Source organism: Oryzias latipes, chromosome 1 (assembly GCF_053564925.1).
Source record: "Oryzias latipes strain Hd-rR chromosome 1, Olatipes_Hd-rR_3.1".
NCBI lineage: Eukaryota > Metazoa > Chordata > Actinopteri > Beloniformes > Adrianichthyidae > Oryzias > Oryzias latipes.
Genome location: NC_136237.1, coordinates 1,461,346 through 1,487,500, shown reverse-complemented (window position 1 = coordinate 1,487,500; position 26,155 = coordinate 1,461,346). Strand labels below are relative to the sequence as shown.

Below are 26,155 nucleotides of genomic sequence, written 5' to 3'. Positions count from 1 at the left end.
CTTTCAGGGTCGGGGGGCTGCAGGATCTGTCCACCTCCTTTAGTTTTTTGTCTGTGTAGCCATGATTCTCCAGGTTATCTTCCTCGGGGGGTCAGTCTGGGTGTTGTGGCCCCCCTCCCAGCTTAAGGGACTCTTTTCATAAAGATTTTTCTTCTGTTTTAGTAAAAGTCATTTACAATGTAAGACAATCTGTAGTTTAATGATGCTAGGTCTTCTGTGATTGGTTAAATGTCGACAAATGAAAGTTAGCTTTTCTTTTTCTTAGAAGCTCCTGGTTTTTCTGCACGATAACCTAAAGGAGGTTTAAAGCAAAGGATTTTGGAGAAAAGTCGCCTCAAAAACTGTTGGGGGGCTCTGCGAGTACACAAAGTGCAATAGATAGAGTTCACAGTTCAAATATATGAACTTTGGCAAAGAATTTGCGTCACGTCAACCAATCAGGACTCAGCTTTGACATGACGTGTTGATGATGTAATTGGTGGTTGGAGTTCAAAACCCAAATGGAGGAGAATCTCATCGTTATCCTCTTGAAATTTAAAATTGTGTTCCCATTTGAATTGAGGCAATAATAAAAAAAGTTCCTTTTATTTTATTCCTATTTTGAACTTTTTCTTGTTTTAGACTAATGCGGGGCCAGCAGCAGGTCGTCCAACCGGGTCACAGAGACAGAAGTACCGCTGAAAGCGTCCGTCATTCAGCTGCAGCTCCTGCAGCCGACGGTGAAGCTCATACCGGCAGAATCTCTGAATGATGTCATAAACCCAGACGTGATCTCTGATGCTTCTAGAGCTCTTCAACACAGATAAATCTGACCTGTAAACATCATCCGTGTCTATAGAGAGAACACGCCTATGTAAGGGTGGGGTCATAGGATACCACAAGGGTTAAGAGCAGACTCTGGAAAGTAAACAATCAGAACCGGCTCAGGTTAGAACGATCAGAACTAGTCAGGATTGAATGAATGACTTGCTTTTTTTCCCATAACAACAAAATTGTAATTTAAATAGGAAGAAAAAATTGAAAATGAAAAATATATGAGAACAGTGATGGCAATTGTAATGTTCAGTAATCAAAATGTTAAAATCTTTATTGATACATTAGCTCAAAGTTAAGGTCATGGCCAGCAGGTGAAAGTACAGTAATTGTCCCTTTATTCACAAGTTTCCAGAGGAGTTTTTTAATCAAACAAAAGTAATGCATAAATTAACACCCAGGAGGTATAAACCAGTCAATTTTGCCCAATTCAACAAAAACAAGAATTAGATCCAAAACCCAAAATCATCATGAGGTCATGGAGAACAGAGCTGTTCTTATTGAAAATACCTTAATCTGTAGTTTGCAAAATAGAAAATAAAAAAAAGACTTAACGTATTTAAAGAGACACAAAATATCTTTTCTGAGAACCACAACAACAAATCATAACCATGGTCATCCATCCGTCCGTTCATCCATCCATCCGTCCGTTCATCCATCCATAGTATCCATGTCTTCACTGATGGTGTTTGGATCCTCTAGGCCGTGGACGGCAGCAGGAAGGCAACAGAAACCATCAGAACCGGCAGGAGTTGTCCTGGCAGCAGCAGCAGACCCGCATTTCCTGTAGACTCTTAAACACAAAACAGAAGCAGTGGTGCTACTGTCAGAAGAGTTTGGACACCCTGACTTCCTGTTTTTCTTCTAACAGCTGAGGAAAAATAAAAAATATAACAACCAGACAAACAAAATTGTCTCAAAGAGTCACATAAAGGCAAAAACACTTCAAGGTTTCAATAGCTATGATAGTTTTTAAACCAATTCATTTCCAATATTCCAGGTCATTCATTGTCTTTATGGGGCTACAGAGTAGTAGTAGTAGTCTTTTTTATTTTGGACTAGTGAAACAAATGTAAAATAACAGAATAAGACAAGAACGAGACAAAACTTACAAAAACAAGAAAAAGACAAGTAAATTATACAAAACAAAACAAAACAAAATGATATAAACACCAGTCCAAAAGGGAGTGAGAAGAAGAAAAATCTTATAAACTCTCACCCCCCTTTACCCTAAGCCCTTACTTTCCCACCATCAGAGTCCAGTGCCCTACCCAAGTGTATATGTACATATATACATGTAATTTTCATTTCCAAACAACATACAAATGAATAACAAAACGTATTGTCAAAGTATGCAGATTTATAAATGCTGACATTCTGTATTTTTTTGTATTTGCACATATTTATCCATGATCATCTTCCTGTATCTATATTTAAATTCTTTTATGTTTGGACATTGTTTCAAGCATTTACTGGTTCTGTTCCACAACTTCACTCCACAAATTGAAACACAGAATCTCTTTTTATTTGTACGTGCTTTATGTATGACAAATGTATCTTTTTCCCTAAAATTGTATTTTTCCTCTTTTGTAATAAATAACCTTTGGATATTTGTGGGTAATAAGTTGTTTTTGGCCTTGAATATTATTTGAGCGGTACAATACTCTACTAGATCGTAAAATTTGAGTAATTTTGATTCTATGAATAATTTATTTGTGTGCTCAAGGTAACTGACTTTGTGTATGATTCGTATTGCTCTCTTCTGAAGTATTGAAAGTGAATGTAACGTTGTTTTATAGTTGTTCCCCCAAACCTCTACACAATAAGAAAAATATGGTAAAACTAATGTACAGTATAACATGTGGAGTGATTTGTGGTCCAGAACCAGTTTAGCTTTATTTAAGACAGAAATACTTCTGGATAGTTTAGCTTGTATGTAGCTAATATGTGCTTTCCAGGTTAGTTTGTCATCAATTATGACCCCAAGAAATTTATTTTCATAAATTCTTTCAAGTTTCACCCCATTTATGTGCATGTCAATGTTAATATTTTTACCCTTATGGTGACCAAATAACATCATTTTTGTTTTACTTAAATTTAGTGAAAGCTTATTTACATCAAACCACAGCTTCAGTTTTTCCATCTCCTTCTTAACAATTTCAATGAGTTGCTGCAAATCATCCCCATCACAAAACACATTACTATCATCAGCAAATAGAACTAGCCGTAATTTGTTAGAAACCTGAAATAAATCATTTATATATAAAATAAACAATATTGGTCCCAGAACCGACCCCTGAGGGACACCACAAACAATGTCCAAACATTGGGAACAAGCACCATCAACTTTTACAAACTGCTTTCTATTGCTCAAATAGCTTCTGATCCAGTCTAGCACTAACCCCCTAATGCCATACCGATCCAATTTATGAATTAATATACAGTGGTTAATTGTGTCGAAAGCTTTTTTTAAGTCAATAAATACCCCGATTACATGTTTTTTATTATCAATAGCATTTGTTATATTTTCTATTACATTCATCAGGGCCAGTGATGTTGATCACCATCAGAAGGTTTTCTGTAGAATTCGATACTAGAGGCCATGCCACACAGCCACTATGCACTTTTACCACATGTTGCACATATAAAATTGGTCATACGTGGAAAAAGTGAGAAAAGTTGTGGTCTTTAGGGGAAATTTCCACAGATGTATCAGGAATGAACCACGTTAAAACCACAGATGTTCAAATAAACCACGCAAAGAACACGTAAACATGAACCGTGTGTGATTATTCTGCTGTTTATATGCAATTCATTAGTGATTCATGCATCAATGATGTCATCTGAACGTGATCTGTGCGCCGTATATGTGATCTAAAAGTTCTACATCTGTGGTTCATACGTGAAAAGTCTGTTAGACAAACGTGGAACGGTCGTGGAAAGACACACATGTGTATCTCACTAAAATCACACACAAATGTGTAAGATTTGTGTAACAATTGTGTATAAACTATGTTAACCCTTGTGCTATCTTAGATGACCCCCCCCTTCCATTGAGGTGTTCTCCCTACCATGACAAAGGTGGATAAAGGTGGAAAGATTTCATGTAATCCATGGACACCAGTGAAGATCACAAATCATTGAAGAAAAAAGGTTCAGAGCTCTTTCTGGTGGGTCTAGATGACCCACTCCCAATGTTAAAGTGCCTAGGATAGCACAAGGGTTAAAAGCGCGCAGACTGCATGATTCCTAGCTGATCAAATATTCTGAACAGCTCCAAACCGAATTCACGGAAAGACCCGTCGGCTGTAACCCTCGATGGACATCTGAGCACATCGACGTATGATGAAAGCAAGAAACATGTAATGAATGACGTATGTCACGCATGTATGGCGTGTTGTTAAGCACTTTTCTATCTTTCTCGAAGGCCTAAAGCGCTTCACAGTCGCAGTCCCCTTCATCCATTCACACACTCTCCGCTGGCTTCAGTGTCTTGCCCTAGGACACTTCTACACATGGGCGGCAAAGCGGCATTCGAACCTGCAAGCCTTCCGATCAGAGGGGGATCCCGCTGCACCACAGCTGTGAAAGTCCAAAATTCTATATGTAGAGCATGCGTAGAATGTACGCAGTGGCTGTGTGACCCGGCCTTTAGCTGCACATTTTGATTTTGTTCTTAACTGGTTTATGCAAATAAAGATAAAAACAAACATTTGACTTCCTGAAATGATTCCTTTAGGCTTAAACCTTTGTGTGTGGTGTGGAGTACTCACTGGTACACAGATCCGACTCTTTGAAGACGCCCATGGCTTCGCTGGTCCTCACAGAGCTCAGCAGCGCCGCACTGACCTCACCTGAAAGATGCAATGAGAGCAAATTCAAATCTCCAACACAAAGACGGACTTGAAATGTTTTCCTCCTCAGACACACGATGATCATTGTGTCTCTGTGAGCCTAAAAAAGTTATCAACCAGAAAAAAAAAAAATTTTTTATCGAAAGCCCCCCCCCATGAAGAAAAGAAGCCCTTTTGATATAAGTAGAGCTAAAAGGGCCTCCAGGCTGAAATAGTAAACTTTGCAGCAGAGCGAGGCTTCCAAGGACATAATTGCCTGTCCCGGGCTATACTGTGTGAAGCCCTTTACAGAAACCTCTCTGTTCACTAAGGGCAGGAAGGCAGATGCAGAGACATTCAACCCTGGCTTCAAGTTACTCAGCTATTTTTTTAGGTTTAGTGAAGATTTTCAATGCCTGTAATTGTTCTTTGTCCTCTTCTCGACACTCCCCAGCTGCTCGGCTGGCTCTAAAAGTCTGTTTTTGCAGACCTGAAACACAGCAGCTCATCTTCTGAAACATGCCAAATAATGACAACATACAATGTCAAACATGCTGTGGTTTACTTTCTCATCCTTGCATCACCTAACATTCCAGAAAATATGACAAAGAACATCCATCAACTGCTTATGATCCTTTCGATTACAGTCAGGTCAGGTCAGGTCAGGTCAGGTCAGGTCAGGTCAGGTCAGGTCAGGTCAGGTGACTCAACGGATGCCTTGTCAGTTTTAGCGTTTTAGCAAGACTGAAAACAAAGGCGCCTGTAATAAATTTAAAAAAGGATTCAAAAACGGAGAATAATTTTTCTTCTGTTTGGTTAAATGGATTCCAGACCTACTGAATGCACAGGATTGATGTGCTTCACCTGATTTCCCAAATTAACACTGCTCCATCTGCGGTGCGTCTCCGTTGCGTTGCGTCTCAGTTGCGTTGTGTCCATCTCATGACTGTCGGTCAATTTACACTGACTCCATTGCATCTCTGGTCCGTCCCTCCTCCCCCCTGGCTTTCAGGGGAGTGGTTTGTCCTGCCACGCCCGTGTCGAGTGGTTTGTCCTGTTGTCTTTGTTAATCTAAAACTTAAGCAATCAGGCCCCATGCCCTCTCCTTCCTTACTGTGTCCTTGTTTTGTGTCATGAATGTTGTGTTGTTCATAATGATTAACAACCAGTAAACTTGTTGCTTTATGCTGCTTCATGGTCTTACCCCCCTTCCCCTCCTATTATCACCCTCCTACCCCCCCTCTCTCTAACGTCCCTCTCTCTTCTTCCCTTCTTTCCTTTTCCGTCCGGTCCAACACCAAAGATTTTCAGACATGATTGAAATTAATAAAGTTTGGCCTCAATTACAAAAGGGGTTTATTCAGACATACCTTTGGTTTGTCAGAAGATTAATAACCCCTCTTGTTAAAGCAAAATATGTCCAACCCAAGAGGCCCTCAGCTCTCATCTGTCTGCCCAGCTGTTGGACAGGACAAGTAAAAAAAAAAAAAAAAAATGAATGTTGTGTTTTTGTACTTCCAAAAGTAAACTGTTGTCGTCCACGGGGAAAATGTGGTGGTACCCTGCATTATCATGTGGGCACATTACCTTGAATATAAAAGGTAACACTTTATTTTGAAAGTACAGTGGAAGCTTTTATTTTAAAACCCGAACCTGTTTCTGGTTCCCTGACTGTTTGCCGTGAAACTGACTCGTAAAACGGACTGGAAATGGAATTCCTGCGTTAAGCTTGCGTTGCGGTGTGGAGGGACGGACGTGGATTCCTGATTGATCAATGAACGTTCTCATTTTTTGTGTCAACACAACGGAACGGAGACGCAACGCAGACGGACCAGTGGACATCAGCCAACAGTTTGAGTCATCATCGACCCACAGACTGGTAGTTTAGGACATCACACTTCACTGAACTTTTGTAACTGTTCCTCTGATTGCCAAACACAACCCAAAGATCATCCATTCATCACTGTGGCTAAGAACAACAGTGAGCTACCCCCCCCCAGCCCTATGCTGGGTGGGGGAGGGGGGCTGTTTGACCACCGGTGGACAGTTTACCAGCTGTTCCCGACTTACCCCCGTCCTCATATAATCTCTCATTAGGGCGATGGGGGGGCGGGGGGGGGCAGCCTGCGATGCACCTTGGGGGGAGGAGTTACTTGGCAGTGGTCCCCCTCCCATGGTTGCCGTATGGAATAGCCCCCCCTCGGCTTTATTTGCACCTTAGACGTGTAGGACCCTTGGTAGGGGGCTGTTTGGACATCACTGTGAGTAATCAGGAGATGTCCCCTCAGTGCCCTACCTGCCAATTTTAACTACACCCCCTTAGTACACACACTTTACCCCTCAAAATATACACTCCAACACAAACACACATACATGCGCACACATACCCTCACAAACACAAACACACGCATTTGACAAGGAAGGTGGGACCTTGGACCATCTGTCCCCTACCCCATCCCTGGTAGGGGGTACTGGACCCTTGGCAACGGCTGCCGTGTTTCCTGGGTGCTGGTTTCCTTGGCCCCTCTCTCCATGCAGTGTGAGGGATGCCTGAGCTTTAAGGCTAGGCCAGGAGCCGGGGATCACATCACACCTGAGCCTGGGGGTTTCCGTGTCCCTGTGGTGGGGGTTCTGGTCCTTGCCCCTGAGTGCTGGGCCTCGCCAAATTTCCAACTGTGGGTGAGCCTGGTCAGGCCATGTTTACAACACTTCTTGTGTACCCCCTCTTCTTCTGGGTGCCCTCCTCCTGGGCGGGGACGGCTGGCCCCTGCCTGGCTCCTTCCTGGACCAACCGTGGGCCGGGTGGGTGGTTGCCTGGAACGTGGGATGGGTCTCCCTTGGGGGGTCCTGACTCGTACCTGGGGTTGGGGTGGGGGTATTCCCAGAACTCCTGGGTGTTGGTGGGGTGCTTGTCTGGGGCTGTGGGCACTCTTCTGGGGCGGGCCCTGCGTTGGGCCCACCCAGCGCGGTGGAGGGGCTGCTCTCCTGGTTGGGCTGGAGCTGCACTCTTTCCCCCCGTGCCTCCCTGCTCTCTGGGGGCCCCCGTGGCGGTCCTGCTGGCCCTGGCCTGGGTGGTGGATGTGATCGCCCGGGGGGCAATTGTTCTCTATCTGCTGCCGTGCGGGTGTTGGGTGTTCTGCTGCTGCGGCGGGGGTCTTGGTGTGGGGAGGGCTGGGCGCTCTCCTTCCTTCTTTTCACATTCCATCATCCATCTTAGAAGAACATAAACACTCACCTGAGCACAGGTGTTAGCTCACCTTTGCACTAATAGTTTGTGTGATTTAATGAAATATTTCACACTAGTTGGTTTGAATGTATAAGTATGCTTGTGTGAACATTATCTGTATTGTGTACATGTTGACATGTGGACATTTTTTGGAGCCAACAAGTATGTTTAAAACATCTGAGTGTGTGTGTGGACAGGCCCCGCCCTTATAGACATGTATTACATCTGAACCTCACTGTAATGAGTATAACCATCCAGTAAACTTCTTGCTTTATGCTGCTTCATGGTTTTATCCCCCCCCCCCCCCCCCCCCCATGATCATCCTCCTACCCCCCCCTCTCTAACATCCCTCTCTCTTCTTCCCTTCTTTCCGTTTCTGTCCGATCAAACACAAAAGATTTTCAAACATGATTGAAATTAATAAAGTTTGGCCTCAATTACAAAAGGGGTTTATTCAGACATGCCTTTGGTTTGTGTGAAGATTAATAACCCCTCTTGTTAAAGTAAAATATGTCCAACACAAGAGGCCTTCAGCTCTCATCTGTCTGCCTAGCTGTTGGACAGGACAAGTTAAAAAAAAGAAAAATAAGAAAAGAACGACAGTGAGGTGTTTCTTCTGAAAAGCTTTAGGACAAAAGGACTCCACCCTGGTCTCATCTATGAATATGGCATTGTTTATCATGTAGCATGGCTTGTAAGAGGCTCTTTTGAAAGACACAGGTGTTCTTTTGGGTTTTTTAAATAAACATCCGCTTGTTATTTGCTTTTCTAAGTGCTCATTGATGGATTTTCTTGTTCTGGGTGTGCCAGTGGAGTTTAAGAGTTTCAGACAGTCCAGGAAACTTTACACCATTGTTTTGTTACCATGTTGCCTTTTTCAAAGCAGACTATCCACCTAAAAATGTATCATGCAGTTACAACAGATGCTCATGAGTGGGCGATATTGCACAAAATGAACTCTGACCATGAAGAAACAGACACATCAGAAAAAAGATCCATGAGTCCAGTTAGTGAAAATCACACAGGCAGTACATTTATTGTTTTCTGCAACTGGTCATACGTGAATTTATGTGAGAAAAGGTTTGGTCTTTACGCAAAATTTTTACAAGATGTATCATTGATGAACCACATTAAAAACGCTAAATAAACCACACAAAGAACACGTAAACCAGCGCTTCTTTGACGTTCAGGGCACTGAACAGAAATCCCACTGCTTCAGCACCATGGTCAGCACCCACCGCGGGCAATCAAATATTTTGTTTTAGTTAAACAGTTGGAATCCCGTGGTCTGAACCAGCCGCTAGGTCCCAACTGAGGGGAGGGGCTTGGGTGATCTGCCAGAGAGAGCCCCGCGCCAGCCACAGTTGCATCCGCGCTCGTCGTACTCGCCCCCCTCTAGTGTCCCGCCTACTGCGTGGGACCAGACACCGCCCCGCAAGAGAGCAGTGGGAGACCCCCCTGCTGGAGGGGTTAAAGATTGGCCGATTTATAGACCCGTCACAAACACGCCAAATGTGCACGAACTGTGTGATTGTTGTGATAAATGATATCGGTGGTTCATGCGTGTAAAGTCTGTTAGACAGACGTGGAACGTTCGTGGAAAGAGACAAATTTGTGTATGTATCTCAGAAAAATCACACCCAATTGTGTAAGATTTCTGTAATAATTGCGTATAAACTACGTAAAATACGCGTAGCCTGCATAATTCTCAACCGACCAAAAATTTTGAACAGGTCAAAACCGATTTCATGTCAAGTCCCGTCAGCTGAATTCCTCGACGGACATCTGCTCACATCGACGAACGACGAACACAAGAGACACGTATGAACGACGTTTATCACACATGTAACATGAAAGACATGGAAAATGCGCAAAATAAACGTGGTGACTGTGTGACATGGTCTTTGTGTGAACATCTATGAGACTGTGTATCTGCCTGTTAAAGATTTGATCAAACCTTTTCTTTATCAGCTTTTTATTTTTGGACAGAACCTTTTTGGTTTGCTTGCACTCTCAGGTTTACCGGATATTTTGTTTGTTCATGAACTGTACCCGACTTGATCACGGCTCTCTTGCAAGTGAACCCTGGTGCAGTTCACTGTCTGAATGCCAAATGTCTAAGGAGAGCAGAGAAGGAAGGTCAAAGGTTTAGCATATTTTATGCAGGAACAGAAAAACCCAGGGCTTCAGAAGAAGCTTGAAGAGTCAGTCAGGAGAATTGTTTTGTATTTTTCTGGTCTGAGTGAGCAGCTACACTGAAACAGAATCAGAATGTGAACATTTTCAGTTACCAAGTCAATGTTCCATGACCATCGTAATCACCGTGAAGAGCAGAAGATTTCAGATCTCTGCTTCATTCTATAGACCCCACCTCAGATTCTTGTAATGTTTACTGAATGTAAAATTGAATGTTGGTAACCTAACTCATTTTCTCACATTATTCATTCATACAAACACAATGCTCCTCTGCATATCTGTCCTCACCTGACACCATGTAGGTGACCCTCTGGCAGTTGCGACCCTCAACATTGAAGGGAGAGCCGGGTAAGATGGTGACCCTTGCTGTTTCCACCTTGAGGACGTCCGCCACCCTTTTACGGAAATCAAACCTGAAATGTGTTTCAAAAAGGCAGACTAGATTAGAACTCGGATGAGGAAGAGTTCGGCTTCATTCTTTCCATTTCAGTCAGATCCCATCTGTTTTCCCAAAGTGACAGAATGTAAACTTCATAACTGCTCATTAACGTGTTTGCCCTAAAAACACCTACTCAGGTGTGTTTACACTCCACCTGTGCTCCACCTGTCAGGTGTGGTCTATTTAGTGACCCGCACTGGGCTGGTGGCAGAGCTGGGAGGTAAACACCAAATCCCCACCGGATAATATCAAACGTAAATACCCGAGGTGATTGGCTGAAAAAGCTTCACCTGAGAACTCTTCAGAATAAAAGCATCCCCGACATCAGTGAAGAAGTGAGGGGTGGTGATTGTATCAGGAGCCCCTGTGATTGTTTTTCTTCCTGAATCTATTACCTGAGAAACGTGATGCTAATCAGAGTTTAAGCTAGACCCACTGTCCTCACACTGGCTGATAACATGTTGTGTTGAATTGTTTAACAGTAATGAACGCGTCCTGGCATGAAGGTGCAAACAGGTTCCTCCAGATGACTGATGTCACACAGCATGGATCACATTTTTCTTGAAAAGAGAAGTGAAATTCTGAAGGCATGGAGGAAATGACTGTCAGAAACAATCTTGGCATGTCGTTAAACAAATGCTTTCTCCAGAAAGTGAACAAACTGGTTTTGGATACACAACTAAAGCTTTAGTCACATGCATCCCTACAGAGGGGTCGACCCGGTCGGGTTCTGTGGGTTTTTGGGTGGTCCGGGTCCGTGGAGGGTCGTAGGAAGGAGCGTCTGCATTTTCAGGTGAGCTCAGGTGTGTCTGCAGTTCCCTTAAGGCTCATAATACCACCTTAAGGGACGTGATGAAAATGGATCGTACCATTGTCGTGTGTGTGGAAAGTGTATCTAAAGTATTCATAAGGACAATGGAAGTTCCAGGTACTTGTATGGTACAGGTGATGCCGGCATCCTTACGCTGAAACTTACTGCTCTAGTCGTTAGTGAGGTGTGAGTTCTGGCTCCTTACTGACCGCACACATGCTGCACGCACGGGGCGTGCACGTGATCTGTAAGTGTCCATAGGACGTCCACACAAACTACACTCTGATTGGCTCATTTCCTAATTTCTAACAGTCAGGCTGCAGCGAGGAGCGTGCAGGTATGACGTGAACGGCTCCTTGTACAGTCTGCAGGGTTTGGGGGGGGTCTACTGCCTTGATATTTCTGGCGGTCCACCAGCTTCCACCACACAGGTTTGACCATTTTCCACTCCCACACCTGCAAGGGCAGGTGCAGGTGATCTTAAATTTGCCCTCTTGGGTGAATTTGTCTTTCTGTTACTTTATTAATTCTCAATAATTTTATATACACATGTCTGTAAAATGATCATTTTTATTTTCTAGTTTTATTTTCTATCTTTCTGGAGAGAAAAACCAAAGCTGCAGGTGTTTCCTTTTGGCCCGTATCCAATACCCGTACGGAGAAAAGTTTGGTTCCACAGAAATGTCAGAAGTTAGTTTTGAGGAACTGCTCGCAGTATTTTCGTCTGGTTCTGCTGAAACAGACGCCTTTGTATGAAACACCAACCTACAGACAGTTTGACAGGATGTGACACTGGAGCAGTTACTAACTCGTCTGTTTTGTCTCGTGACCCATGTTCCGTTGGTCTGTTTATGTGTCCGTCTGGTTCCCGGACCCGGTCGGCCTGACAAAGTCTGGTTCTTCCTTCAGAGGGAATCTCCCTGTCTACAGTTGCCTAATTGCTTACTTTGGATGGGGATTACACTGAACATTTGCTGTAATCTGTTGTTCACTTATAGGCTATAATTATAATTCAGACAAAACAAGCGGTTTTACTGGAATAAATGTTGGGACAGAGATGGACTCCAACAATATTTATTCATTTAGAATAATAACAACCCTAAATATTTTTGCTCAGTTTGTTGTTTTCTAGCACGTGGAGACAAACCTCAGCTGTGAATTAGTGTTTCAAAGGAAAGGACGTATTAATTAGTTTGGGGGCAGTTTGTTCCATAATAACAGTCACACATAGTCTTGTCATTACATAAAGACAAATAATATAAGGAAAGGGTTGCATTTTATGAAAATAGAAACTATAAAACTTGAATCAAAGTGTTTTAGCACACAGACACGAAATCCGGGATGGGAGCTATGAGGGGGAGTGATTGCAGGGAATCTTTACTCATTTACCACAAAAGGTAAAAAGAAACTCTGCAAAATACTTCAAAGTCCAAATCTGACATGGATCACATGCTGGAAATGAATCTTTTCTTTTTCTTCTGTTGTCATTTGTGTTTCACAAAAACAGAACGAATGAAACTGAGTTGTTGATTTCACCAATATTAGAGCCTACAATGCCTCATTAGCGGCGTTTCCATTGACTTAATGATTGCCAAAATTGGATTTGTGATACTAAATTAGCCTAATGGAAACACGACAATTAAAAAAAACATGTATGTATCGTATTAAAGCTTTTGTTCTTGGTGGTTTTTGAGGCATTTCGAAATAGATGTATTTTAAAAACTGCAGCGGAAACACTTTTTTAGATGAAACGAGTCATGTGACCAACAATCGGATGGCGATGCCCTTCTTGGTAGGAACTGGCGGCCTTGGGCGCTGCACAGCGGGCGCCACCAGAGGTCCCACAATTGGAATTGCTGGATCCACAGCTCCTCTGGAAAACCACCATTTCCCATTATGTCATCATCCGTAGCCCCTCCCACGTGTAAGGAGCTCGCCACTCCTCGGCCTGAAGAAGACGGCGACGTCTCCTTTGATAGATGATGAAGAGCGCTAGAGCCGCGGCAGAAATGTGAATGTATCTGCTGTCAAAGTGTTGGTCACATCTGTGTTTCTGAAGGACTTATTATTTTATTTTGAAGGTTTCCTGTACGTGTTAGTTTTGAGTTTTCCTTCTCTGCTGGTCGTTGTCAGCTGTGTCTCGTCAGTCCTGATTGTGTTTAAGTCTTGTCTCTGCCTTCCGCTGTGCTGGTCCATGCTGTCATTTCCCTGACTGCCTTCCTCCCTGTTTTGCTTGTTTGTTACGAGAGTTGATTTTGTTTGTTAGCCTGCTAAGCAGTGCTTTTTGTTTTTTGAGTATTAAAACCCCTTGACTCGCAACCACCTGCCCCCCGCCCTTGTGTCTGACACTTATGGCCTCAGTTGGTTTGTGTTTATTCACATAATTAGGATTTGACGGAAACAGTGTCAACATTTCTAGAATTTGGATAAAGTTTTGTGGATTTGTGTAACAGTAACGCAGCTACCAACACTGAACAATAACTATTAATTGTTGTTATTCATTTTTTAACTGCATTTTCAGTGCTATTTGTTTTCATTAGTTCTATCATCTACCTGTTTTTAATAGAGCTATGGTAGTAACAAGACAGTTTCTCTTTTATCAACTCAAAAGTTTTATTCTATTCAATTTGACATTGAATAGTAAAAATAAAATCTGCAGTTGAGTGACTTGTTTATGTCTTTAAGTCGCCAGGTTGTTGTTGTTTTTTAATCAGTGTTTGTCTTCGTAAAGTTCTGTAGCATTTTCTGAAATGAGCTGAGACAGAGCAGAGCGTTCTGCAGACCGTGGATGCAGTTCTGAAGAAATGCACCCCTTGGTTTCATTGAAATTGACCCACCGGCTGAAGTTGGTGACATTGGGAAAGATCTGCTGGGATGATGGGGAGTTTGGGAGGATGTCTGCACATGCAATGATGGCGTCCCCGTCCTTCAGCACAAGAGACCTGTGCACAACTGGAGACATGTAGAGGATAACAAGCTAAACATTTTGGACCCAACAGAGTAAAGAACGAGCACATTTGACTTTAAAGCCAAACCACACAGAAATCCTCTGACGTCCTGTTTACCTGTGTTGTCCCCAGAGAGCTGGATGAGGCTGTCGGAGAAGACCTGCCTCTGGGTCAGGCTCACATTGCCTTGTCTGGCAGATATTTCCCCCACCGCACAACTCAGAGGGTTTCCTAAAGAGCAGCTGGAGCTCTGAAAGAGGAAGAAGAAAGAAGACGGAAGTGATGTGGAGACATGATGTGGGTCCCAGAGTTCCTTTCCTCAGAAAAATACATGTCACTCATTTCTAACCGTGGTTTCTGGGCATGCATGTGCGTCATGGTACCTTTATTGTCTAATTCTGTTTTTCATGAGTAAATACAGCCTTTTTACAGACCAGCAAAACATGAAATGAAACGTAACAGAAGATGCTCTGCAGCTCCTGCTGGATTCTTGTTTAAAGGAAGATTTTTCCATATTCAGAAATACGTATTTTAGATATTTTTGTATAAACATATGGACCCTTAACCCCCTGCTGACAGCACAAACATATGCAGTGATGAGTTGGTAAATGGATTTTGCACAAACACAAAAATAGAGCTGCTCTCACCTTCAATGTCATGCTGAAGGGATTGAACGTGGCGCCCGCCGAGTCGCACAGGCTGCCGTTCAAACGGTTGCTTGCGATGAACAAAGAGGCTTGCTCCAGCTTTAAACATAAAAATAGGAGTTTCAGCGGGAGTGCTGCACATAGACCAGCTAAATAGGGAATAAATACATATAAATACATACAGGATTGTTATGCTGCTGTGTTTAGTGGTTCAGAAGTTTTAGTGTGACCCAAATCGGTGACATAATCAACTTCCAGTACGGTGGCCCTGAAGGGCAAATCGCATCAACAATTGAAATGAGACAAAAAAGTTTTAAAGATCCCAACGACCAAAAGCAAAACAAGTATTAAAAAACAGCATCGCATTTTAGAACCAAAATGTAGAAAACAAAAAGAAAAAAACATTTTAGAAAAAACAAAATGAAATGTTGGAAAAAGTCAACACAATGAGAAACCAGTAAAGGTACTGTGGCCATCTCTGATTGGATGATGATTTCCAGTATGGCTTCATAAAGAATAACTTTGAAATGATGGACAAACATCATCATCCAATCAGAGATGACCACAGTACCTTTACTGGTTTCTCATTGTGTTGACTTTTTCTAACATTTCATTTTGTTTGCTAAAAATTACTTTTTTTAACAGTTTGGTTTCTGGATTTTTTGTTTGTTTTCCAAAATGTAATGCTGTTTTTTCTTTTAATACTTACTTAGCTTAGTAATTGTCATTGTGCTCTTTACATGTTTTTGTGTCGAGTGATTCTTTGCTAGGATTTGTACTTCTGCCTCCAGAGCGTCAGTCACAGACCAGAGGGAGGGATTTTCCACCTCTAGTACTGTAATCTGCACACTGATCACTTTGTATCCAAAACATTGACATGTTGGAAAAAAACTTCTCGTGTTTTATAATCCGTCACATGGTGTTTTTTTAAAGACCCACTCCTATGCAAATGGTGTTTTTAACATTCTCTAGTGGCATTTTTCTGATGATGGAGGACGAAGCAATTTTAGATCAAATTGTATTTCTGATATTTCTTTATTGAAACTGTGGTGAATCAGGAGCAGATGAAAAAATGCTGTTGGAAAATAATCGTATTTGTGACACACAAAACACTCTGGATCTCTCTGCTCCCAGCTCTCAGCAAAAGGGAGGCGAACGGGGGCGGGGTTGCCCTGCGCCTACAGTCCCGCCCACAGCTCAGAGGTGAATTTCTAATGAACTCCTGCCGCTCTGCAGAAACAATGTTCTAGAAAACCTCTTGCGCGTGAATGTATATCCTCTCACTTCTTTCCGTCAGAACAAGTTGTGACCATGACATCCTGTGATGCGACTTACATTTGCTTTTGTGGTTGATTGAAGGTTGACGATCAGAGTAACATCACTAGAGCTCCCATCAGCAAACATCTGCTGGCGCTGGCAGGTCGAGAGGAAAAAACATTTAGAATTTCACCTGAACAGTATTGTGTGGTTCAGTCCAACTTAAGGGAACAATCATTATTCCAGAATTTAGATTTTGCTTAGGTAGAGGACCATCTCTATAATTTATTAATGCAATGCTACACAGTGACTACGATGTCTCTGCTTTAGCCAGAGTTGGATGACTTTGGTAAATATTTGGGAGGTTTTCTGAGCTCTCATCCATGGATGCAGCTTGGGGCTCATTGTGGGGATTCTGGAGGGCAGCTGACAGAGACAGCTGTTTCCATGGTGACCCTGCATGGACCACTGTCCTGCAGACGGATGCTAGGCTGAGTTGAGGATCTGGGCCCTGTTTCCAATCACAAGCAGAATGTGTTTGATGTCTGCATGACCAACAACTAATGCAGCAAAAAAATAAAAAAGTCTTGTTTCTGTGGCAGCTTGCTCTGGAGCGACCTTCATCTTTGTAATCTCTAATTTTACTGCAAGGATTACAATCCACTCACAATAAAAACATTTACACGTTCATAAAAGTGGGGTTAAATGTGTTCTTTCAGAGTAAACTGGGAAGAGTTTCAGTTGCTTTTCCAGGTGCTGCATGTCTGACTCAGTAAGAAATGCACATCAGCAAAACCCAAAGACTGTAACTTGAGTCATAGTTGATATCGAGGAATATGCAGTGTTGATATAAACTAGGAATTACCATCGACTGCTTAGTCCAATGAGCTGTTATTATGCAGGTGAGGATAATTCATTTTACAAACTACAGTCTGTTTTGTCTTTTTAAAGGGTAGAATAAATCTCTGTGAGTTACCACTGAGTCAGGCGAGCGGATTAAGAGAAAAAATTCAATCTGGGTTCAATCTGAGAACTCCTCAAACCTCTTCTGATCACTCCCGTCTGTCCATGAGACGATGAGCTCAGTCACCAACCAAATACTTTCCTTTCTTCTCATTAAAACCAAAGCCACACCTTCTGTTCCAACATTTGATGCCGACAATCTTCTCTGGATTTGGTGATTGAGAGTCTTTTTAGAGAGGAGAGAGGGTGACCATGAGGCCAGACTTCAATGGGTGAAGGAAACAAGGTGACGAGGAAGTGATGCAGACGGAACATTACCAAAAGACTGAAAATGGCAGTGGTGAGTAGGTTTCTCCAGAAAAGAGAGGAGAGAGAAGAACACAACGTGACAACATGTTTTACGGGCTGAACAATAGATGAATAAAACAACAACTGCAACGTTGTGGCTGAGGAACTGAAGCCACAAAGCCTCAGATGGTGGCTTGTAGTGACTCTGGTGGTGGTGAGGATGATCAGGAGGACAATGGCAGAGCAGGACCATGGGTTGGAAGCTGAAAGAAGGAAGAGGGCTGTGTGGGAGGAGCTAAAACAGACTTTAGGAGATCAGGAGGTTCTCCCCGATGATTGGACAAAAACTGATCAGGGAGACGTGTCATCTGTAATTAACAAAGCACGCTTGGTGGCAAAATAAAGACATTTAGAAGTTTGATAAAAGATAAAGCTCAGTTAAAAAAAGTGGAGGACTGAGAGGAAGGGGAACAATGAACAAGAGCACAGGGAAATGCTGACAAGGTAAAGGAGGAGGTGGCAAGAAGGGGAAACTGGGTGTGTTAACAACAAGGGAAGCGATAATAATTGGTTAAGGCAGTGTCAGGTTTCACGATCGCCGATGGTGGGTGGCGTTGTTTTACACACGAGCCAGTAGACACAAAGAGATGGAAGATGTTGTGGAGACAGAGTTTGGATGTCGACGTTCAGAAAGTCAGTACAGATGGATACCAGAGCAGTTGTCTGAGATTTCAAGTTTCTTTAACCCTTTAACACCACAGCTTTAGCTCCAGTGTTGATGTCTATGAATGACTGTAACTCTTCAACCCTTTACGCACTGAATGTAACTATGCAACACTTTACAGCCTACAGAAATCGTCCTGGATTAAATACACTATACAGTACATCTGCACTGTTCCTTTTTTTGATAAATAACTTTCAGTGCACCTTATGTTCCAAAAAATACATTAATAGTAAAACAACGGTTTCTCTGTCACTGATTGAAAGACATTTTGGACTCACCAGTTGGACTGTTCCGGTCACCACACCATTGAAAACAGCTGTGGAATTGATCAGCTGTCCTCCTGTGCTTGTATTTGCTATGATGTCGGCACACCTCAGTCTGTACAAAAACACCAAAGAACTCAAGATGAGGAACACGCATCTATTGTAGAAATGTGACTTTAAGAGGAAATAAAATACAATTAAACCAGACAAGTTTGAATTAAAACCATGTCTGATGAGGTTCAGAGCAACATGTGATCATCTTGAATGTGAAATGGCTTCTATTTCTTTCTGTCATTCTGACCATTATTCTTTACAGCAGTAGAAAATCAAATGCAGTGACTTCTTACCTTGTTGAATTGGTGTGATGAATTACCAGAGACCGCCCAACGATGCTGTAAGGTCCAGTCAGTGGCATGCTCGGGTCCTCATGGACTCCCTCATAGATGTCTTTCAGAGTCAACATCCCAAACTTCCCACTGATGTCGCCTACCTCATACTGGTCGACTGTACCCACACCAGGCGAAGGAGAGTTTGAAACATTCCAAGCTAATGGGTTGAAATGTCCAAGGATGTCTGCATTTGAACAGGGGCTGGCACTGCCAGGTTTGAGGGGCAACACATGGACATGATACCCTCCAGCAATGGAGGCCAGGTTTTTCAAGGACACTTGTATAGTTGTGGGACCTTGTGGCACAGCCTGAGAGAATTGCACCTGACCGTCAATTGACCCCGGACCAAACCACTGACCTAAGATAGCCTTGGGAACTCTAACCTCTGTAATGTTTGCACAAGCAATTCTTGGTGCTCCCCTTCCTGCTTCATGAATGACCACAGAGCGACCAATCATTCCTGGCACCCAGGCAGTGACATCAGTGAAAAAGTGTTTTGAATCCACACTTCCTACTGTAGCACTAAGGTTAATGGTGCTATGTTTGTTGGCAAAGTCTCCTGCCTCACAGCTTAATGGAGACAAAGGGGCACAGTTGACAGTATAATTGCCGTTGACTGTGATTTGGAACGGATTCCAATGACCTCCAGTTGTGCTGCAGCGCTGCGCATCATCATCCCTTTCTGAGCTGATAGGGAAGATGTGAACATGCCAATTGTGCATCTGGCTTGCTGTCATTGAGGGATTTCCATATGAAAGATACATAAAGATGGATACATCAGAAAGAGGACTATTGACTACCTGGGTGAACCAAACCTCACCAACCACAGGACTCTGGAACTTGGCTTTGGCTACAGTGACTTCAGCAGGATAGCCTATACTGGCACATGCAAATCTCGCATTATCTGTTTGGCTGTGAATCACAACGGAGCGACCTACGATGCTATTCTGCCCAAACAAAGGCAGATTAAAATCTGTGAATGTTTTCATCATCATGCTTTTGTCTTTTAGAGACTCATGCTTGGTGCTTAGGTCACCTATCTCATACTTGTCATGTGTGGATCCAGGCCCTTTTGGGTAGGATTGGCTCATTGTGTCAATTCCAAATGGGTTCCAGTGACCACCAACATTAGCATTTGAACACAAGCCTGATCCAATTGAATTTGGGACAGGAAATTGGTGAACATGGTAGGGCCCAACTTGGTTCAGGTTTGTGAGGTTGACTGTAATTCTAGTCAGATCAAATGGTGAAGCCTGGAAAAAGCTGAAGTAGCCCATAATCCCTCTCATGTTCACCACGGCTCTCACCTGCTTCACGGGGAGGTTATGGATCTGGGCACACTTATACGTCGACCCAATGCTGTACAGCAGAAATTTGTAGGAGGAGTTGAAACTATCAAGATCCAGTCGTGATTTCTGAGGAAGCAAAGGAAGCCCAACCTTTACAACCCCCAGATTTCTCAATGCTGATGGAGCTACGCTTCCAAGAAGGACATCACAGCTCGGAGCTGTACTCAGAGATCCAAAAAGAGTGACGTTGGTTTGTGAAGCGCTCGACTCCACTGCTGCAAGGTCCGCAAGCAGCCTTGAATTGGAATAGTTTAAATTAAGACGTAGATAAATGTTTCCTGAAATTGAGCCAGTGAACCTGGCCTGTAGAGTTACATTTGTTTGGCTTTGACTCACAACTGTGCACACTTTGGTACCGTTACATGTAAGCAAAGACAGCGAAAGGTCATCCAGATTGGATCTTTGCCTAAAAAGAAGTGACACGTCAATGGAGTTTGTTTGGGAGGGATCTGCCTGAAAGGTGAAGATGCCGGGGCCGATGTTTGCCTCAGAACAGGGATCTTTGAAGTGGCCGTACATAACAGGAAACTCACTGAGGGAAAAGTTCACCGAACTGCAGGATCCAGCACCAGATATGTTAACGAGAACTGCCTGAGAGGTTGAGTTAAAACTCACTAGACCTGTGACCCCGCCCATGTTCAGAGGTGCCACGAAATCAGCACAGTGAACAGAATCTGGAAAAAATAGACAAAAGGAGTTTGCGTGTCAAAATGCTGTTGAAAGGAAACACATGCAGCAGAATGTGAGTTCCTTGAAATGAAAAACCTCTGCTTTACTTACCCGCTAAACTGCAACAGAGAAGTGTTTTTTCCACTGAAACCTATTGTTTTTCATGACAGCTCTTGGAACCTCACCTCAGTACTACATTTTCAGGCAATTCATTTTTCCCGTAAACGCTGAACACCACTTCTGATCCATTACCAAAACCAAATAGTCTTTTTTCTATCTCAGATTCCATTTTTGGACTATGTCAACCTCTGGACTAGAAATCATTCTGGGATTTCTTGTCCACAAAGCCACAGGCCCCTCATTTGACCTGGATGCATAGAAATGTACACATTATCAAATTTCAAATCGAGTTGTCCATTAAGAATTGAATTTTCCTTGAATTATGGGTGAAAAAAACTTCCTGTACTGTTGTACTCCTGTAGGACTACAGTCACATGTCCCAAAATGCAAGCGACTTAAAGCAATTTTTTCAGCAAATATGGCAGGTGGCAGCGGTGGCATTTTTACATGCTGCATGGCGTCGGGTTAAAAAAGTTCAAATTAAACGGCGACCGGCCGACGTTTTGGCGTTGGACAGTGCCACCTGGGTACACTTGGAGGTCACGCGGTGGCAGGCGGGTGGCAGGAAGGCAGCAGCGCCATAATTGACTGATAGGAAGGGTCTCCAAGGTCCCCGAAATCGTCTGATGATCGGCCAATTATAGACTGCCACCCTCCAACCCTCGGGCTGTACATGTGACCGTAGCATAAGCAGTTCGTTGGTTTCACAGGTATTTAAGGTCAAACATTAAATTGAAAGTAAGTCACAGCTGGCAAATGATTTTAGTCCAACGCGTTTCAAGATGCCAGGATATAAAATCAAAAACAAAAAAAGAAAACAAACATTCAGAACTGTTATTTATGAGTGGAACCCCAAATGGAGAAAAGGCCATTTTTGGGGCCGTCTCTAGAAAAGCCCCTCCATAAGTTAGGGACCTGACAAATGTTTGGCTTCTACAACAGACGTGTTTAGGTTGAGAGGAGGAAACTTCTTCCATCCTATGCGTTAGGATTTACACTCTGTCTTCAAGACCTCCAAAGGAATTTAGCGAATACAGGAATGCGGTGGGTCCCGCCCCGCAGAGCGTGCCACCCTGTAGATGAAAATGCATGACACCAGGGGGCGTTGTTTTCCGATTTCTTTTGAATTTTGGCACAAAATGGCAAATGAAACTGCAGTAGATTTCAAGTTATTTTAAAATGAATTAAGAAAAAACATCTATTTAAAATCTCCATTTTTAGAATTGAGTTGTATAAAAGCTGCTTTTCCCAAATGCATGACCAAATTTAACATTGCAGTGTAAATTGCACAATAGATTTTCATTTGAATTATGGTAATGTTAAAAGTAGGATGCTTTCCTCAAGAAAACTGTATTTCTGTTGAAACTGCAGATCTTCTTGTGTGTTGCCAAACTTTTGCTCACCAGCAAGCAACTCATCCATCTGACTGCTTTTTGCACCAAGCATGCATTAGACAGCAAAAGGTTGACTTTTAAATAAAAAATATTTTTATCTCCAACATTTATGGGAGTTGAACAGTGGCAAACTCAGCCTTCCTTTTGTTCATTTAGTAGATTTTAGGTATCATTGAAAATGGTAAAAAGCCTGAATATCAGAATAAAGTACTCAAGTAAAACAGTAAAACCGAATCACATCATCTTTCAGTGAATCAAGCGGCAATAAAACTGTGTTTTACAGTCAAAAGAAACAGAAACATTTTCTAAGCCCACTGGTTCGCTGGGTGACTGGGTTGCTGGAGCCTATCCCATCTACATTTGGATGAAGGGAAAGTTCATCATGGAGGTTCTGCCCAACCATTGCTGGCTAATTCTCACATTCACACCTATGGGGCAATTAAGAATCACAGATCAGTGATTGTGAGGAAGCTGGAGTGAAAGACGCAGACATGCAAACTCCACACGGCTGGGATTTGAACTGGTGAGAGTGCCAGTCACTACACCACTGTGCATGCAGCCTGCCAAAAACGAATGAAACGCTCCTCCTCCTTCTTTTCACATTCCACCATCCATGTTAGAAGAACATAAACACTCACCTGAGCACAGGTGTTAGCTCACCTTTGCACTAATAGTTTGCATGATTGAATGAATGAAAGATTTCACACTAGTTGGTTTAAAGGCATAAGTATGCGTTCGTGAACACTATCTGTTTTGTGTACATGTTGACATGTGGACATTTTTGCGGCTAGCAGGTGTGTTGATAATATTTGAGTGTGTGTGAACAGGCCCCGCCCTTTTTGTACTACATTTGAACCGTACCGTAACGATAAACAACCAGTAAACCTGTCTGCTCTATGCTGCTTCATGGTCTTACCCCCCTTCCCCTCCTATTATCACCCTCCTACCCCCCCTCTCTCTAACGTCCCTTTCTCTTCTTCCCTTCTTTCCTTTTCCGTCCGGTCCAACACCAAAGATTTTCAAACATGATTGAAATTAATAAAGTTTGGCCTCAATTACAAAAGGGGTTTATTCAGACATACCTTTGGTTTGTCTGAAGATGAATAACCCCTCTTGTTAAAATAAAATATGTCCAACACAAGAGGCCCTCAGCTCTCATCTGTTTGCCTAGCTGTTGGACAGGACAAGTTAAAAAAAAAAAAAAAAAAAAAAAACGAATGAAATATTTAGGAAAAACGATGTGGTCCTTTATACACAGCTTATATTATATAAAAGCTCATACTGTAACCTGACAGTCTTCAACAGGATACAATAGTGTCTCCGCCCACTCCCAAGGGACAATTGTCCTGTAAATCCTTCTCTGTTTGTTCGTCTCACAATGTTTCACATCAATAATTTGTGTCGAGTCACTCCACCAAAAGTAATCATGGAAATAATTGTTTTATTCCTCAATCTGAAGGAGTAGAATTGGTTTTTGTATTCCTGGTTTAATGGAAAAGAGTATAAGTTCTATAATTACAGTAATTAAATAGTAAAAATTCATGACTTCCAGAGTAGAAAGACATTGAGAAGAGTCTAATAATTGAAATGCAAAGACAGCTCATTATAATAGAGCATTTGAATAAATGACTGATTAGTGTTTTTAATCAAATGTTTAGCATTAGCATGATGTTACGGAGGAACTTTTAGGGTGAAAGTTACACTAAGTTACAAAACTTTAGGTGATTTCATTCATTTTGTAAATTATATTTTCCTAATTTCATTATCATCATCAAAACATGACAGGATTCCAAATGCTGCTTAATAAATCCAAAGACCACAATACCTCAGAACGTGTGTACCTGTACCTCTCAGCCAGCATTTTGTACCATTTAAAAACAATGATCACCATTTTAACCATAACTCAGCGAAATAAATCACCAACAGAACAGGAGCAACTCTTACTCTGGTCTTCCTTAAGTGTCCTTGACTATAAAAGTACAAGAAATACAAATGTCAATCTTTTAGCAAAGGCATGCCCTCTTGAGAAACCCAAAGGGTTCTGAGAATCAACAGGTCTGTTAGTCAGAAAATCACTAACTAGAGGAGTAAATGATTCAAAGGTAGGAATAACTGTCCATGTAAACTGTTTCAATTTAGCACAAATATTACAGCTCAAACTGCAGAAACAGTTATCCTGCTGATGCTACTGCATGCAGGAAGACTCAACATGTACTCACCAAACCCCACAAACAGCAGAGCAGCTATGAGGAGGCGCATTGTGGCGGCGGATCAACAGACCGAGAGGAGGCAGGGATCTTTGAAAATAGCCAGTTGCATAAAAAGCTTTCCAGTTCAGAGGCAGCAAAATGATAGTCTGCGTGTCTCAGTGAGCTCTCCAAAAACCATGGGATGCCTGAGAGGTTTGCAGAGGAGTGCAGCCTCTTTTATGCTTCTGGCTTTTTTTCTGCTGGCCTGTGATTGGTCACCAGGGAGGAGGGAGGAGAAAGCGTTTAGCAGGCTGAATGAAAGGCGGTGTGTGTACCTGTACGCTCAGGTTTGGTCAGATAAAGACGGCTTTAAATCAAAGCTAACAAGAGCTTAGTTTAGCAAAAACCTTTTGAACACTTTGAGGGGATTTTAAAACAGTTTGCTGAATTACTGAAGTTTACTTTTTTGTTTTCAAAAAGAGAGCAAAGATTGACAAAAATAATAGCAGTAGACACAAAAAGAATAGCTTTTCTAAGTCTAGTGATATCAAAGCTTCATTAAAAACTCCTTCAGATAATTCATTTAAACTTACTGGAAAACTGCTTTTTGAGGTCCCGCTCCGATCATCTTCTGATCTATTTTCAAAATTCTTTTCATTATGATGATGATGCTGCTTTTAGCCTAAATCAAAAGTCCTGTCATTTTCTAGGACATAGTTTCTGCAGAGCGGGCAGCTGGAGGGATCAGTTGGCTGTGTGCAGAGCTGCAGCACGGGAAACCAGGGTTTGATTCCCAGGGGGCGGGACCAGCTTCATCCAGTGTGAGTCCTTAGGCAAGTCCCTTGTCACTACTGCTTAACAGTGCAGCCACAAGGGGGCCTAAGTCTGGGTCTCCCTGTACCGGTCCCCAGCCCGGATAAAATACAGGGTGGCGTCACGAAGGACATCCAGCGTAAAAATCTCGGCCAAAACACCGTGAAAGCTGATTGGCTGTGGCGACCCCTGAAGGGATATGCAGATATGCGGCAGGAGTTGATTAGAAATTCACTTCTGAGCAACCCCGCCCCCCTTCCCATCTTTGTTGCTGAGATCTTGGAGCAGGGAGCTTGTGGCTGCTCAGGATATTTTCTACATCACAAATATGATCTTTTTCCAAAAGCAATTCTTCATCTCCTCCTGATTCCCAACGATTTAAATGAAGAAATACTTTAAAATTAAAACACCATTTTCATCAGAGTGAGTCTTTAAATCAGAGAGAACTTTATTCTGTTTACAGGCAAACCAAATAATTGATAATTATTAGATCGTTTTTTTCTAGTGACCATGTAAACAGAATAATCTGAAGTTGTTTAATCAACAATAGCAACAATATTATCTCCTATCATGTTAACACGTGCACACGTTTGCCCCACAGGTGTGAGCTGATGGAGATTTTCTGGTTGATGAAGTGCTGACGAGCATCTCTGGAAGTGAGGGAGTTATCATTAGTGCAGATTTTAATGAACATGTTGGTGCAGGAAACAGAAGTGATGAGGAGATGATGGGCAGGTTTGGTATCCAGGAGAGGAACGAAGAAGATGATGGTTGATTTAGCAAAAAAGATGGAAATGGCTCTATTGAAAACGTTCTTTGAGAAG

General features: G+C 42.5%; 1 protein-coding gene and 1 long non-coding RNA gene across 4 annotated transcripts; one reads left to right on the top strand and one right to left on the bottom strand.

Annotated features, from left to right (window-relative positions):
- Positions 1 to 616: 616 nt before the first annotated feature.
- LOC111947087 (uncharacterized) lies at positions 617 to 4,372 on the top strand. The gene is made up of 3 exons (XR_002872891.2): positions 617 to 719; positions 4,088 to 4,153; positions 4,241 to 4,372. It is a non-coding gene; the product is annotated as an uncharacterized LOC111947087 (long non-coding RNA).
- On the bottom strand, positions 1,054 to 24,725 carry cusr (Copper-only SOD repeat protein). Of its 3 annotated transcripts, XM_011481051.4 has the most exons (10): positions 24,549 to 24,725; positions 18,756 to 20,820; positions 18,424 to 18,523; positions 16,249 to 16,326; positions 14,914 to 15,012; positions 14,384 to 14,516; positions 14,156 to 14,270; positions 10,357 to 10,481; positions 4,587 to 4,667; positions 1,054 to 1,606 (listed from the first exon to the last, which is right to left on the bottom strand). In XM_011481051.4, exons 1-10 carry the CDS (start codon positions 24,586 to 24,588, stop codon positions 1,512 to 1,514), a joined length of 2,931 nt encoding a protein of 976 aa, XP_011479353.1. In that variant the 5' UTR covers positions 24,589 to 24,725; the 3' UTR covers positions 1,054 to 1,511. The 3 variants fall into 3 exon arrangements, with proteins under 3 accessions (XP_011479353.1, XP_078804307.1, XP_020562125.1); XM_078948181.1 differs by lacking the exons at positions 1,054 to 1,606; positions 4,587 to 4,667 and adding an exon at positions 4,862 to 5,136; XM_020706466.3 differs by lacking the exons at positions 1,054 to 1,606; positions 4,587 to 4,667 and adding an exon at positions 9,837 to 9,989.
- Between the last annotated feature and the right edge of the window lie 1,430 nt (positions 24,726 to 26,155).